At 40.4% G+C, this 16,643-nt stretch overlaps 1 protein-coding gene and 1 pseudogene across 2 annotated transcripts in view; both read right to left on the reverse strand.

Moving 5' to 3' along the window:
* Positions 1 to 8,689: 8,689 nt before the first annotated feature.
* On the reverse strand, positions 8,690 to 9,451 carry LOC104665106 (annotated as a pseudogene). The gene is made up of 2 exons (XR_004057348.1): positions 9,410 to 9,451; positions 8,690 to 9,240 (listed from the first exon to the last, which is right to left on the reverse strand). The product of XR_004057348.1 is annotated as a 40S ribosomal protein S4, X isoform-like (transcript).
* A 3,338-nt stretch (positions 9,452 to 12,789) lies between these two features.
* The window catches only part of FAM71D (family with sequence similarity 71 member D), a 30,808-nt gene continuing 26,954 nt past the window's right edge, over positions 12,790 to 16,643 (reverse strand). The window contains exon 6 of the mRNA XM_010366756.1: positions 12,790 to 12,871. Within this exon, the coding sequence (XP_010365058.1) occupies positions 12,790 to 12,871 (82 nt within the window). The remainder of the gene's footprint in view (positions 12,872 to 16,643) is intronic.

Below are 16,643 nucleotides of genomic sequence, written 5' to 3' on the forward strand. Positions count from 1 at the left end.
ATGAACTTTTCTAATTTAATTGGGTTATTCTTATTTAGATGTTTTATAGCAGAATTTAAACTTTCATAAATCTAGCTAAATATAGTATATCCCTAAGCTAAGAACATTATACAGTTGTCATATGGAATGGAAGATTCCACTATCTGCATCAGTGTAATCCAGTACAGGTCAGTATTATTCAACTTAATTGGCTTTAACAAATATTCACTCATTTAATGGCTGAAGCATTGTGCTGTAGGCACTGAAATCTGTGTGACAGTCCTTATCATAGAGGAATAGGAAAGGTAGGAAAAAGGACATGATAAGACAAACAAAATACAAGGAAAAGCATGGTGAATGAACGTAAGTGCTCTAGACTCAAAGAAAGAAAAGGTCTTATACCAGTAGGAGCTTTACTATCTAGTGAAGGTGCAGGTGGGAACAGTGAATAAACTGCTCTGAAAGTACTCACAATAATAGGAAAATCAAGATCTTATACATGGCTTTAAAAAAATAGACATGACTTGGGGAAAGGAGTGGGGAAATGTTGATCAAAGGATAGGAAATTTCAGTTAGGAGGAGTAAGTTCAAGAGCTCTGTTTGTACAACATGGTGAATGTATAGTTAATAACAATGTATAGTATACTTTAGTATACTTAAGAGACTAGATTTTAAATGTTCTCACCACAAAACAAATGGTATGTGAGGTAATGTTAATTAGCTTGATGTAGCCATTCCATAATGTAAATGTATTTCAGAATACTATGTTGTATGTCATAAATACATCTAATCTTTATCAATTTAATTTAAAAATTTTAAAAAGATACACATAAAACTTTTTCTAAATGTGAATGACTGAATGAAATAGAGAAAAGAAGCATGAGCTTAATATGGAAACAAGAGTCAACAAAAACCTCAGGGTAGGATATTCAATATTTAGAATGTCAATCATTTATCATTATTTTATTTGTACCCATCTGGGTGGTCCTATGCCACTCTGGAGAAGTGTCAAGAAATAAAACAGGGTCCGTGAGAATTTTTTTTTTTTTTTGTGAGATGGAGTCTCACCCTGTGACCCAGGCTGGAGTGCAGTGGCAGCCATCTGACTCACTGCAAGCTCCGCCTCCTGGGTTCACTCCATTCTCCTGCCTCAGTCTCCCGAGTAGGTAGGACTACAGGCGCCTGCCACCACACCCGGCTAATTTTTTGTATCTTTAGTAGAGACGGTTCACCATGTTAGCCAGGATGGTCTCGGTCTCCTGACCTCGTGATTCGCCCGCCTCGGCCTCCCAAAGTGCTGGGATTACAAGCTTAAGCCACTGCACTCGGCCCTGAGAAATTTTATTTCCGAGAGAGGAGGTAGGTGAATTTAGGACTTGGGAATATTTCTAATGAAGGAAAGATCAAGACCAAATGTTAAGAAAGAGGAACCGAAGTTTTTTCTGCTTGAAAAGGGCTATAAAATTACCTATATCTTTTCCTCACCAAGCTCCCAATCACACTTTCGTTTTGTGTGAAAAATTTCAGTACTACTTTAATTAATATTTACATGTGGGCTAGGCACGGTGGCTCACGCCTGTAATCACAGCACTTTGGGAGGCCAAGGCGGGCGAATCACGAGGTCAGGAGATGGAGACCATCCTGGCTAACATGGTGAAACCCCATCTCTACTAAAAATATAAAAAAATTAGCCAGGCATGGTGGTGGGCTCCTGTAGTCCCAGCTACTCAGGAGGCTGAGACAGGAGAATGGCGTGAACCCAGGAGGCAGAGCTTGCAGTGAGCTGAGATCACGCCACTGCACTCCAGCCTGGGCAGCAGCTGGAGACTCCATCTCAAAAACAAAAACAAAAACGAAAACAAAAATTTACATGTGAATACCTGTGAGTGGGTCTGGATGGTATCTGGCCTGAACTTTTTTTTTTTTTGAGATGGAGTTTTGCTCTCGTCACCCAGGCTGAAATGCAGTGGCACCATCTCAGCTCACTGCAGCCTCTGCCTCCTGGGTTCAAGTGATTCTTCTGCCTCAGCCTCTCGAATAGCTGGGATTACAGGTGAGTGCCACCACGCTCAGCAAATGTTTGTATTTTTAGTAGAGGTGGGGTTTCGCCATGTTGGCCAGGCTGGTCTCTAACTCCTGACCTCAGGTGATCTACACATCTCAGCCTCCTAAAGTACTGGGATTACAGGCATGAGCCACTGCACCCCGCCTGAACTTTGAAGAGTGGAACTGTAGGCCGGGCGCGGAGGATCCCGCCTGTAATCCCAGCACTTTAGGAGGCTGAGGTGGGTGGATCACCTGAGGTCAGGAGTTTAAGACCAGCCTGGCCAACATGGCAAAACCATCTCTATAAAAAATACAAAAATTAGCTGGGCTTGGTAGCGCAAGCCTATAATCCCAGCTACTAGGGAGACTGAGGCAGGAGAATCGCTTGAACCTAGTGGGTAGAGGTTACAGTGAGCTGAGATCATGCCACTGCACTCCAGCCTGGTGGACAGAGTGATACTCTGTTTCAAAACAAACAAGCAAAGAGTGGAACTCTAATGCCTCTTCTATTCTCTCTTGAACTCACTCCACTTGACATGTAAAGTCACTGATTTCAGCCATTTCGTTAAATGCAAAAGTCAGTTTTCAGTCATCTTATGTGACCTGTCTACAGTATCTGATGAAGCTGATAATTTTCTCCATTTTCTTCTCTGGGCTTCTGAAACACCGCTCTTACTTCCCTTCCCATGTCACTGGAACCTCCTCCTCAGAACCCTTTGCTGCCTCTTATTTATCTCTTTGCTAATATTTGGAGTGTCCCAAAGCTCTAAAATGGAATATTTTACTTTTCTCTTTGCTTGGGTTTGAATCCCAGCTCTGTCACTAGCTAGCTGTCTGATTAGAAGAAAGTCAGTTAATTTCTCTGAAATTCAGCTTCGTTATTTATAAAATGAGTATAATAAAAGTAGTTACCTCCTACAGTGCTTGTGAAGACAAAGTTAATTTATATATGACAGTGCTTAGAACAGTGCTGGAATAGTATGTATTAACTGTTTGTCTTTATTTTTATCATGATGTTCTTTGTCACTCACTCGCTTTCATCTGGTCTCATGGCTTCAAATTTCGTCTATATACTGTTCGCTCCAAATTTATCTTTACTCTGAACTTCTGCCCTAAATTCCAGAATCCTGTATTCATCTATCAGCTGGAATCTTCATTTAAATTTCTGATGAGTATTGCAAATTTTACATGGCAGAACTATTGATTTTGACAGTTTCCAGTTATTCAGGTGTTCTTTCACATGGCACATTCAACCCATCAGGAAATCCTGTTTATCTACCTTCAAAATATATCCAGAATCTAACCACTTCTCCCCATCCCCACTGCTACCACCCTACTCCAGGCCATCATCATCTTTTGCCTGGATTGTTGCACTAGGTTTCTTCCCACCTGTCATGAGACAGACTGGGAGAAGTCAGCCAGAGGAAGGGAGTTTCAGATGGAAATTACAGATCAGATATAGGAGGTAGTGCTAACTAGAAACTTGTAAAACCTGTCAGTAGAAGCAGATATCTGAGGCTTTGCAAATTTCTTTCTCACAGAAAAGCCCTACCTTCTCATGTGATATACTATGGCAGAATTGGAATAGGTATTGGTCTTCCACCAGATCTCATTTATCTCTAATTCTACTATTAAAAGAGCTTGTCCTTCTGTGTATATTTTAGATGAGAACTTATGAAATGTTGATTAAAGTGCCGAACACCCTTTGAAATCGCTCCATTTTCTTCATTAAAGTGAATTGTCACATTTTACCAAGATCCTAGGTGCATTCATGCCTAGTGCGTTGGGAGGCCAAGGCGGGCAGATTGCCTGAACTCATGAGTTCATGACCAGCCTGGGCAACATGGTAAAACCCTGTCTCTACAAAAAATACAAAATTTAGCCGGGTGTGGTGGCGCATGCCTGTGGTCCCAGCTATTTGGAAGGCTGAGGCAGGAGAATCACTTGAACCTGGGAGGCGGAGATTGCACCACTGCACTCCAGCCTGGGTGACAAAGTGAGACTCTGTCTCCAAAAAAATAAAATAAAAATGTGTTGGTGGAATGGGAGACACGGAAACAGCACAGTGGATCCCTTTTAGGGCTCTTGGAGAAAATAGGTAACTATTTTCTTTTTTTTCCGGAATAATTTTAGGAGAATTTTAAAAGCCATATTTGGAAATATAAATGGTTTTAAATTTGTAGCTGTGTAAATCTGTAGCTGGTGCCGGGACCTGACTAAGTATTTAGACTGAAAGCTTTCAGGCCTCATGGCCTCTGGGTAACACTTCAAGCAAATGCAGGAAGGCAGAACAGCAAACAAGTCTCCCAAGCCTTGTTATCTCAGCTCAGGGCACTGGAGAGCTGAGAACAATTTGGCAACAGGCATAAAAATGCACTGATTTTTTCCTTTTAAGCTTAGACTGAATATAGGCTATGAATACACCTAGGATCTTGGTAAAATGTGACAATTCACTTTAATGAAGAAAACGGAGCGATTTCAAAGGGTGTTCAGCACTTTAGTCAACATTTCATAAGTTCTCATCTAAAATATACACAGAATAGTAGAATTAGAGATAAATGAGATTTTGTGATACATAATTACATGCAAATGTAATTTCTCCCTTGCTGCAGGTCAGGAAGCCAGAAGCATCTTAGCTAGGTGGCTCTGACACCAGCTTAGCAGAGTGTCTGCTGGGATTGCAGTCACCTGAAGGCATGACTGGTACTAAAGGAGTCTCACATGTCTGTTAGCTAGTTCCTTGTCATTTGGCCTTGTTCCTTGTCATAAGACTTGGCCTCTGTTTCTTGTCATAAGGAACAGCTAGTTTTCCCCCAGGGCAAATGATCTAAGAATGTGACAGCTGGCTTCCCCCAGGGCAAATGACTTGAGAGGGAGCAACAAAGACAGAAACCATAGGGCTGTTTTATGACCTAGTCTCCAAAACCACACATCACCACTGCCACCTTATTGTCTAGAAGCAAGTCCCTAAGTCCAATCTGTACCAAAAGGAAGGGGAATAGGCTCCATCCCTTGAAGGGAGGAGAATAAAGCGTTTGTAGACATATATATATATATATGTATTTTTTGAGACGGAGTCTTGCTCTGTCCCCCAGGCTGGAGTGCAGTGGCACGATCTTGGCTCACTGCAAGCTCGCCTCCCGGGTTCACGCCATTCTTCTGCCTCAGCCTCCTGAGTAGCTGGGACTACAGGCACCTGCCACCATGCCTGGCTAATATTTTTGTATTTTTAGTAGAGACGGGGTTTCACCATGTTAGCCAGGATGGTCTTGATCTCCTGACCTCATGATCTGCCCGCCTCGGCCTCCCAAAGTGCTGGGATTACAGGCATGAGCCACCATGCCTGGCTGTAGACATATTTTTAAAACTACCAAATAATCTAATGTGTGATAAGTACTATAGACACAAATTATCATGTTAAGTTTTTTGTTTTTTAAAGACACAGTCTCACCTTGTCACCTAGGCTGGAGTACAGTGGCATGATCTCAGCTCAGTGCAACCTCTGCCTCCCAGGTTCAAGCAATTCTCCTAACTCAGCCTCCCTAGTAGCTGGGATTACAGCTACCGGCCACCAGGCCCGGTTAATTTTTTTGTATTTTTAGTAGAAGCGGGGTTTCACCATGTTGGCCAGGCTGGTCTCTAACTCCGACCTCAAGTGATTCACCCGCCTCAGCCTCTCGAAGTGCTGGGATTGCAGGTGCAAGCCACTAAGCTTGGCCTATTGACGTATAATTTATATGCAAATAAAAGGCACCTATTTTAAAGTATTTAGTTGGATAAATGTACACACTAATGTAACCACCGCTGCAATCAGGAGATAGAATATTTACATCAGGCTGGACCCAGTGGCTCAGGCCTGTAATCCCTGAACTTTGAGAGGCTGAGAAAATCACTAGAGGACAGAGGGTTGAGACCAGCTCTGGGCAACACAGCAAGACCCTGTCTCTACAGAAAAATTTAAAAATTAGCTGCATATGGTGGCGTATGCCTGTAGTTCAAGCTACTTCGGAGACTGGGGTTGGAAGGTCACTTGAGCCCAAGAGGATGAGGTTACAGTGCCACTACTGCACTTCAGAACAAGATCCTGTCTCAAAAAAAAAAAAAAGAAAGAAAGAAAGAAAAAAAAGGACATTTTCATCACCTTAAAAAGTTTCCTCAAACTACTTTGCAGTCAATATCCTCCTGGCTACCCACAACCCCAGGCAACCACCAATCTGATTTGTCTTTATAAATTAGTTTTGTCTCCTAAATCTTCATATAAATTGAATTATATAGCATGTACCCAACCTGTTTCTAAGGTTCATCCATGTATTGTTGCATCTACAGTAGTCCACCCGCCCCCCATCTTCAGGGGATACCTTCCAAGACCCCTCGTGGATGCCTGAAACCTTGGATGGTACAGAACCCTGTACATACTGTTTTTCAATCTGATCATCGAGAAGGCTACTGACTAAGGGGCAGGTAACATATACAACCTGGATAGCTGCAAGGGGATGATCCCTGTTGCAGGTGGGATGGTGTGAGATTTCATCATGCTACTTAGAATTGCATGTAATTTAAAACCTATGAATTATTTATTTCTGGAACTATTTAATATTTTTTGACCACAGGTAACTAAAACTGTGGAAAGCATGACTGTGGATAAGGGAGAACTTTTGTATTTAATAGTTAAGTTTCTTTTTGTTGCTAAGTAGTATCACTGTATGACCATACAACAATTTGTTTAGTCATTCACCTGTTGATGGGCATTTGGGTGTTTCCAGTTTTTTGCTGTTATGAACAAAACTATGACTATTTGTGTATGAGTCTTATTTTGAATATATGTCTTGTGAAAGTGTTTTTAGGTTTTTTTGAAATTTGATCATGTATCTTTTTTTTTTTTTTTTTTTTTTTTTTTTTTTTTTTTTTTTTTTTGAGCGAGGGTCTTGCTCTGTTACCCAGGTTGCAGTATAGTGGCATGATCATGGGTCACTGCAGCTTCGACCTCCCAAGCTCAAGCAGTCTTCCATCCTCAGTCGCCTGAGTAACTGGGACTATAGATATGGGCCATCACACCCGGCTAATTTTTTAGAGACAGGGTCTTACTTCGTTACCCAGGCTGGTCTCAAACTCCTGGGCCCAAGCAATCCTCCTGCCTCAGCCTCCCAAAGTGCTGGGATTATAGGCATGAGCGACCACATCCAGCTGATCATATGTCTTAACTTAATTTTCCAAACTCTTTTCCAAGGTGGTTGTACACCAACTACAGTGTATGTTGCCTTTTGAAGGATTATGTTGCTGGATAGAAATCTATAACTTATAGTTATAACTTATAGCTATAGCTATAACTTATAGTTATAGCTTTCTACCTGTAAGAATCAATTTATCAGATAATCTTTTTTCCCCCAAGTGAACAAAAGTAAAAGTTACCGACAATCTGTATCAAGAAAACAGTTTCTATGATGATATAGCCATCTCCAAATTAGAAACTGTTGGTTTATGTATATACCTAACTTAAAAATGTTAGTCTCCTCTCGGTTTCGTGGAATCTCTGTTTTCATTCCTGACTGTGAAGGTTGGAAACAAATTTCTGTCTTTGGAACAGCAGGGAGAAGAGGAGGAGGAATTCCCTAGACTGTGGGCCAAGAGACTGGGTAGATGGTTTTTCTCTAGAGCAGTGCTATCTGATGGAAATCTATCATGAGCCACATTTTTTTTCATATATGTAATTTGTGACACATTGCTTAATAGGCACATCAAAAAAGTAAAAAGAAACAGATGAAAGTAATCCTTAAATATTTTTATTTAATCAATATATTCAAATATTATTTAAACATATAATCAATATAACACATATTAAATATTTTACATTCTTCTTTTCTCAAAGACTTCCAAATCTGGCATATATTTTACACTTACAGTATATCTCAATTTGGACACTAGATTTTCAACAGTTGAAGTGAAAAATGTAGCCCTACCAAAACAATAAAGTTGCGTTTAATGGAAAAATATTCTACACTGTTCTAGTTTTAAAATTAGAATTTACATTTATTTAAAATAATCTAAAATTCAGTTTCTCAGTCACACTAGCTACACTGCAGGTGCTCAATAGCCACCTATGCCTACCGGCCACCGTATGGGACTGCACAGTTCTAGAGGGTTGCCTGTGGGACAGGAAGGGAAAGATGGAGATAAGACATATTCTCAGTTCACAGTAGAAAAACCAGTACTATTTGTGTGAAATTTGAGTTGAATATATTTCTATAGCTTTTAAAAAACCTAACTACCCTTATTCTGAATTTAAAAGCATGAGTTCTAATGTGAATCGCAAATTTGCATTTAGCTTGGCTGTTGGGTTTCTTAGGTTCAGAGGCCATCTCCACCATTTTCTAGCTGTGTGACTTGGACAAGTAACTTTAACCTCTAAGCTTCACTTTCACCACCTGTAAAACAAGGAAAAATAATAGTGTCCCTCATATTACTGTGAAGATTAAGTGAGATAATGGATAAAAAACATGTTGTAGCATGACTGGCAGCTTTTAGAAAATAAGCGATGGCTTTTAAAAAGTCAAACCATTCTCTGGATGGGGACTGTCTGTAGTTTCTTTTTTATTTTTAAAAGTACATGGATTTTTTTTTTTTCCTGCCACAATATTTTTAATTACGTACGAAGGTCTGACATGGCACCCAGGGGCCCATTTCACCCACTGCTCTGTTTGGCCGCCAGTCTTTTATCTCTCTCTTCAGCAATGGTGAGGCGGATACCCTTTCCTCGGGGAAGAGAAATCCATGGTTTGTTGCCCTTGCCAATAACAAAAATGTTGGAAAGTCGAGTGGCAAAGCTGTTGCCATTGGCATCTTTCACGTGAACCACGTCAAAAGATCCAGGATGCCTCTCTCTGTTGGTGATCACACCAATTCTTCCAGGTTAGCACCTCCAGTCACCATACACAGGTTACCAGTGTCGAACTTGATGAAATCAGTAATCTTGCCAGTCTCCAAATCAATCTGAATGGTATCATTCACCTTGATGAGGGGATCGGGGTAGCGGATGGTGCGGGCATCATGAGTCACCAGATGAGGGATTCCTTTTGTGCCCACAAAGATCTTTCTCACTTTGCATAACTTGTACTTGGCCTCCTCAGGTGTAATACGATGTACAGCAAAGCGACCCTTGGTGTCATAGATCAGACGGAAATTCTCTCCCGTCAAGAGTGTCTCCCCCTCATCATTTTCCTAAGGATTTTTTTTTTAACCTGTTTGCAAATGACACACTGATTCAATAAATACTGTCTCTCGGCACCAGGTACTCAGCTAGAACAAAAGATGAAATGAACACTGTCCCCGCCTTGAATGACCCCACATTCTCCAATGTTAGAAACAAAACAGTGTTGGACTAATGTACAAATGAGAACAGTGAAACCAAGAGAATAACAAGTTTTTCCATAAATCCCAAAGAAAAGAAACCCCATGGATAAAAACTGAGTTTATGAATTGAAAATCTTATAGTTTTGCATAGTCCTCTAGCTTCCTTTAAAATAGATATCCACAATTAAAATAGTTAAGTTTTATGAAATTAGGTTGACATGGATTTGAATTCTTAATGATTAGTAATAGGCTTTATTTCTGCCACATAGAAGACACTGCTTGGTTTTCCTCTTGCACCGATTGTCTTTTCCTGAGCTGTGTTTGCTTTTTAGTTTAGTAGTTTGTATCTGATTTTTAGAAAAGGTGGAGAAGTCCATTTAATTCAAAAGTCTGAAATACAGAATATTTTTAATGTTATTACTAGTAAGTATAAGACAAGAGAAACTAAATACAGGTAAAATAAATGACTGAAACATGTAAAAGTATATTTATACTACAACTTTTCTTGATATAAAAAATAAAGATCCTTTGGATGAATAAGATCTCATTTTTAAAAATCTAGCCATTAAAACATTATTAAACTTAATTTCTTTTTTTTTTTTTGAGACAAAGTTTCACTGTCACCCAGGCTAGAGTGCAGTGGCACAATCTCGGCTCACTGAAACCCCTGCCTTCCGGGTTCAAACAATTTTCGTGTCTCATCCTCCCGAGTAGCTGGGATTACAGGCGCCTGCCACCATGCCCAGCTGATTTTTGCCTTTTTAGTAGAGATAAGGTTTCACCATGTTGGTCAGGCTGGTCTCAAACTCCTAACCTCAGGTGATCCACCTGCCTTGGCCTTCCAGCGTGGTGGGATTACAGGCGTGAGCCACCGTACTCGGCCAAGAAACTTAATTTCTTAAAATTGTTGTTTTTAAAAGCTGTTTCTACCCAAGGAAAAACCTATCCATTCAGGATGTTAAGATTAAGATTATGGGCTTTTGCTCTTTTAAATTTCTAGCAAAAATTAAAACAAACAAAAAATAAAATTAAAATTCTATACCTGCTATTGAATTATTTGCAAGTTCTTAATCTGTGCTGTACTGAGTCCTAAGATTTGGTCATAAGACCTACAAACATCATAATATGCTATAGTAAATAAGAGTCCAAATAACTTTCACATTACTTCAGTGGTAATAAGATGAAATCTTTCACATTATTTGTAACAATATGAAGTCTGTATTAGTAACTAACTTTTTCTACCATTAAAAAAAAAAACTGCTTTTTCCCATATATCAGCTATTCAAAATATAAGTATTTGGGAGCAACCTTTTCAATTTAATAAGTCAAAATTTAAGTATGGTATATATAATTTTTTTGTCATTCTTTGCATTTGCAGCTCTGTCTTAATGAGACCCTAATTTTTGAAATTTTGTTGCTGAATATATCCATCAAGGGATTGAAATCATTGTAAAATATTGAGTTATCTTGAAAGAAATTTCTCTGTTTAAATTCCATACTATATTGAAAGATGGCAGGACTTTGGACTCTGTCTAGGTGGATGTAGGAGCCAGCACGTGTCACCCTGTATGCCACCCATCACTTTCTCCACACCATACAGCAAGTTAAGGGGAATATTAGGAGCGTGTTTTGTTTGTTTGTTGGTTTGTTCGTTTGTTTGTTTGTTTGTTTGAGATGGAGTCTCACTCTGTTGCCAGGCTGGAGTGCAGTGTCATAATCCCAGCTCACTGCAATCTCCACCTCCCGGGTTCAAGCGATTCTCCTGCCTCAGTCTCCCGAGTAGCTGAGATTACAGGCACGCACCACCACGCCCGGCTAATTTTTGCATTTTTAGTAGAGATGGAGTTTCACCATGTTGGCCAGGATGGTCTCGATCTCTTGACTTTGTGATCCACCCGCCTCGGCCTCCCAAAGTGCTGGGATTACAGGTGTGAGCCACTGTGCCTGGCAGGAGCATTCTTAAGGGGGAAAGAAGTCACAAAAGAACAGGTACAGATTAGGAAATGTATGTGGAGGCCAAGGGATTATTGAGTGTGGACATTTGTTGTTTTTCAGCCACATTGTTCTCCTCTGGTCCATTACCTTTCACCTACAGTGTGTATCTTGGTGGGGTCCTGTTAACAAACAAAATGCTCAGCAGGTACAGTGGCTTACGCCTTTAATCCCAGCACTTTGGGAGGCCAAGGCGGGCAGATTACTTGAGGTCAGGAGTTGGAGACCAGCCTGGCCAACATGGTGAAACCCTGTCTCTACTAAAAATACAAAAGTTAGCCGGGCCTGGTGGTATATGCGTGGAGTCCCAGCTACTTGGGAGGCTAAGGCATGAGAATCACTTGAACCCAGGAGGCAAAGGTTGTAGTGAGCCGAGATTGCACCACTGTACTCCAGCCTGGGCAACATAGCAAGATTCTGTCTCAAAAAAAAAAAAAAAAAAAAAAACCCAGAAAAAATAAACAAGTAAATAAACAAAATGCTCAAGTGCTAAGCTGGCTTTTTGGTGGCAGAGTGACAGAAGGATGGACAGAAGAGTGGGCACCTTGATTCCATCACTAAGGCTCTGCCAGGATGGGGAAGGGGTTACTGCCCAGGACACTGTGGTCCACCAACCTCCCCCCTTCAATTCTGTGAACTCAGCCCTGGTATACACACACACACACACACACACACACACACACACACACACACACACACAGCATTAGCTTTACGAAGGAGGCAACAGAAGACACAATGGCCCTAAAATTGCATTTGCTTCAACTCTTTCTGTGCTACCGGGTATTGTTATTATGGCTGAGAGAAGTTTCATTCTTCAGCAACACACTGCAGAGCTGGTGTTTCAAAGAAACTTAGAATACAGTAGGCCAGGGACACTGCATACAGCTGTGCAGATTATGAATTGCACATAAACTACAACGTGGATGGTGTGTACAAGCTACACAACTGTACATGACAGCCCTGCAGGCACTCTATGAATATCCGTATCCTTTTGCTATGGAAAAAAAGAGGTCTTAATTGTATTGGCTGATCTAAAAAGCAGGTTGGGAAATAGCATGATAAAGTTGCAAAGAAGTACAGAAATGAGAGAAATCACTATGGTAGCACAACACATAATTCTCTTCCAGTGCCTCACCTGAAGCCCCCTCTCCTCTTCCCTGTGCTGATGTTATCTTTTGACCCATGATGGATTATAGAGCAGAAACCACAACAAACCCCTAACATTTCATTCCACTTATATTGTTACTACAGTAGAATAAGATTTAATGTTAAAAGACCCCAGTTATTAACTACTTTTTTGTGTGACAGTGTCATAGCTATCATGTATTCCTATAGAGACTTATAATTAAAAAGTTACCTTTCGGTTGTCTTACATGTTTTTCCACCAACTTTGTCTTTTTCTGTTTTACTTTTCTTTCCTCACATTCATTCCCTTGAGAAAAGGGGAGACAGATGAGGCACAAGTTTGAGGAAATTAGAAGGAGATTTGATATGAGGGGAGAGAACCAGAGGGAAAAAAGAAAAAGAGTAGGGAAAGTAGAGAAGAGATCAATAGAGAGGAAGTGAGAAAGAAAGAAAAAAAGTCAAAAGCAGGAAAAAAAAAAAGGCACAGAAGGAGAAAGAACTTATTTTGAATATTAAATTCAGATTATGTCCTAACCACCCCATCAAAAATCTTTGCAATGGAGCTTATTGTTGAATTTCACAAGCAGGTTCCCTTTTAGAGGGCTCCCTCCTTTTTTATTAAGCCTGGGTTTTATAAACAAAGAATAAACCTGGCTGCTTAGGATTCCAAGGAATTTGGTTTGTAATATTTAAGAGGAACATGGAAAAGAAAGATAGGTAAGGGCAGGAAGGAAACTCCCAATATTTAATGTGATTCTCCCTTCTGTTCTTTTCTTGAATCTCTATCCTTTGTCTCTTTGAAAAAATATCAAAGAACCAGAGATAAGCCTATAATTTGGGCTCACTATAAAAAAAATTTTAAAAGTAAAGGAAAATTAATCCTAGAAAGGCAAAAACTTAAAGTTCAGAAAGTAGAGAAATGGGGCCGGGCGCAGTGGCTCATGCCTATAATCCCAGCAATTTGGGAGGCTGAGGCGGGCGGATCATGAGGTCAGGAGATTGAGACCATCCTGGCTAACACAGTGAAACCCCATCTCTACTAAAAATACAAAAAAAAAAAAAAAAAAAAAAAAAAAAAAAAAAAATTAGCTGGGCATGGTGGCACACACCTGTAGTCCCAGCTACTCAGGAGACTGAGGCAGGAGAATCGCTTGAACCTGGGAGGCAGAGGTTGCAGTGAGTTGAGATCGTGCCACTGTACTCCAGCCTGGGCAACAGAGTAAGACTGTGTCTCAAAAAAAAAAAAAAAAAAAAAAAAAAAAAAGAAGAAGAAAGAGAGAGAGAGAGAGAAAGAGAAAGAAAGAGAAATTAACCCAGATCCAGAGAGACAAATTTAATGTGGACCCTATTTCATTCTTAAGCTTGTCATACAAACAGTGCATTTGAAGTGCCACTTTATCCCAAAACGTAATGCAGAAAGGAGAAAAAAATGTAATTTTCGCAAACTGCTGAGAGGTTTGAGAGATGAATTTGAGATCATGGTCCCTAACTAGCACTGCCCAGGAGCTGGGTGAATGTGAATCAGATGAGCTTAATAGTGCCAGAAATTTGTTTTACTACTATGCAGAGCAGTTATTATTCTGATTTCCACCTATAATATAAATTAGAATTACAGACTCATTTTTAATTTGCACTCCAATTACATTTAATAAAATGAGAGATTAAGATTCAGCTAGTCTGCTTTTCTTGGGGTACAGGGTGTTGAGAGTAAAAGTGTATGGAAGGGGAACAGGTGATTTAGAGGAGAGTGAAAATGGGGAAAGAAATGCTAATCAGGGGAAAAACTGAAAAACTATTCAAGCCTAAGTAAGAAAAAAGTGGGAAAACATGGGAGAAAAAGGTGGAAAGAAATAAGAAATACATAAGAAAAAACAGAGAAAATAATTAATACTTTGTGGAAAACTGCATGCCCATTTTGTATGTTGTACCACCCTTGTGATTTAACAAGCCCAGAGTGGAATTTTGCTGCTCATTTGCTGGATCTTTGCTTAGCTCCTGATTTCCAAATCCCCATTGCAAGCTGCCTGCTAGATTGTCAAAGATGAGCCCCAGAACTACAAACATGGCAGCTCATAGAATCTTAACTGCCAAAAGGGTCTTAAGACAACTAATCATGCCCTCCTCCTCCCCTCACCCCAGCCACTTGCACACACTTTTCATAGTTGAGGAAATTGAGGCCCAGAGAGATTAATGACCATGTAATACAGGAAGTGTAGTTAGAAACAAAACCTAGGGCATTTGATTCTAACTTCAGTGTTTCAGAGTTGATTTCTTAATTTTCCCCCTCAAAATGTTTCCAATTCCTTCTCCCAGCTTGTTTCATAAGGTTACTATCACCTAGTCATCATGTTGTCTCCCAAACTGACATACCCAGTTTTTTTTCCTCTGGTCCCCACAGGCAGTCAGTCAATAACCCTTGTTGACTATGGATTCATGTCCTTGTTTCCACTGTGACTGCTCCTCACCGGGTTCAGACTTTGGCACACTTCATCTGACTGTTAGAGTAGCTCCCTAACTGGTCTCCCTACCTCTAGCCTCCTCCATCTTCTCTTAGAGACTGCAGTCAGAGTGATTATCCTAAAACATAACACTAATGTTGTCATTTCTCTGTCTTTCAGTGGCTCCTTTTTAGCTACCTAACTTCTTAGCATGATCCGTTATTTCCGTAATGTGGCTCCTGCCTTGCTTTCCAGCCACATGTCTCACTACTCCTAAATTGGAAATGCCCAACACTTTCCCATTTGTTTGATTTTGCTCACCCCGTTCCCTATATTCAGGATATCCTCATTTTCCCCTTTCCTAACTCAAAGACTGCCTTTTTTTTTTTTTTTTTTTTTTGCGCCCGGTCCGTTTTTTTTTTTTTTTTTTTTTTTTTTTTTTTGAGACGGAGTCTCGCTCTGTCGCCCAGGCTGGAGCGCAGTGGTGCCATCTCTGCTTACTACAAGCTCTGCCTCCCGGGTTCACGGCATTCTCCTGCCTCAGCCTCCCGAGTAGCTGGGACTACAGGTGCCCGCCACCACACCTGGCTAATTTTGTTTTGTATTTTTTAGTAGAGATGGGGTATCACAGTGTTAGCCAGGATGGCCTCGATCTCCTGACCTCGTGATCCGCCCGCCTCGGCCTCCCAAAGTGGTGGGATTACAGGCGTGAGCCACTGCGCCCGGCCCTGCCTTTTTCATAGAGTCTTATTATTTCCTTTCCTGAGCCAAAAATAAGTTCTGGACTCTTCTCTTAACGTATACTTAATTAACATACATTCTGGTTTATATTATTTGTGCGCATGTCCTAAGGCCAGGTAACATATTCTGTTATTTTACTATGTTTTGTTTTGTTTTGTTTTGTTTTGTTTTGTTTTGTTTGAGACAGCATCTCACTGTGTTGCTTAGGCTGGAGTGCAGTGGTGCAATCACGGCTCACTGCAGCCTCAAACTTCCAGGCTCAAGCCATCCTTCTGCCTCAGCATCCCAAGTAGCTGAGACTACAGGCACACACCACTGTGCCCAGCTATGTCCAATTCTTTTTTAATCCCTCCCACAGCCTACACAGTGCTTCATATATGATAGGTAGGAATCAAATTGTTCAATTGGACAAAACTGAGTCTGTGCTAGGAAACAGGTAAAATAATTAGTCACATAGAGAATGAAGACAACAATGTCAGTGCTTTACATTAATTTGAAACTTCCATGGCTAAATACATGACTGTCTCAGAATGTACATAGAGTGTACTAACTGCATGTAATGTTTTTAATAGTAGTAAGGCTGCTAGTAGATTTACCCTTGCTTTTAGAAACTAAGAGGAAAATATTTGCCTATACTAGATCTCTCTGAAATTTCTACAAATTTAGTTTGATTTCTTTATGAAATACAGTTTAGGGTAGAAATTAATAGATTAAAATTCTGTACTGCAAAGGAGATTTTGTGCTTTTCTTATAAGTTATGATAGCATTTCCCTATAATATTCTCAGGTTCAATAGTATAGATTGGAATATAGGCCAAACCACATTACAGTGAAGTTCATCTGGTACTTTTAGACACTAAAGCCCAATGTGGGCAGGGCACAGTGGCTCATGCCTATAATCCCAGCACTTTGGGAGGCCAAGGTGAGTGGATCACCTGAGGTCAGGAGTTTGAGACCAACCTGGCCAACATGGTGA

Source organism: Rhinopithecus roxellana, chromosome 5, assembly GCF_007565055.1.
Source record: "Rhinopithecus roxellana isolate Shanxi Qingling chromosome 5, ASM756505v1, whole genome shotgun sequence".
In the NCBI taxonomy this organism is placed as follows: Eukaryota; Metazoa; Chordata; class Mammalia; order Primates; family Cercopithecidae; genus Rhinopithecus; species Rhinopithecus roxellana.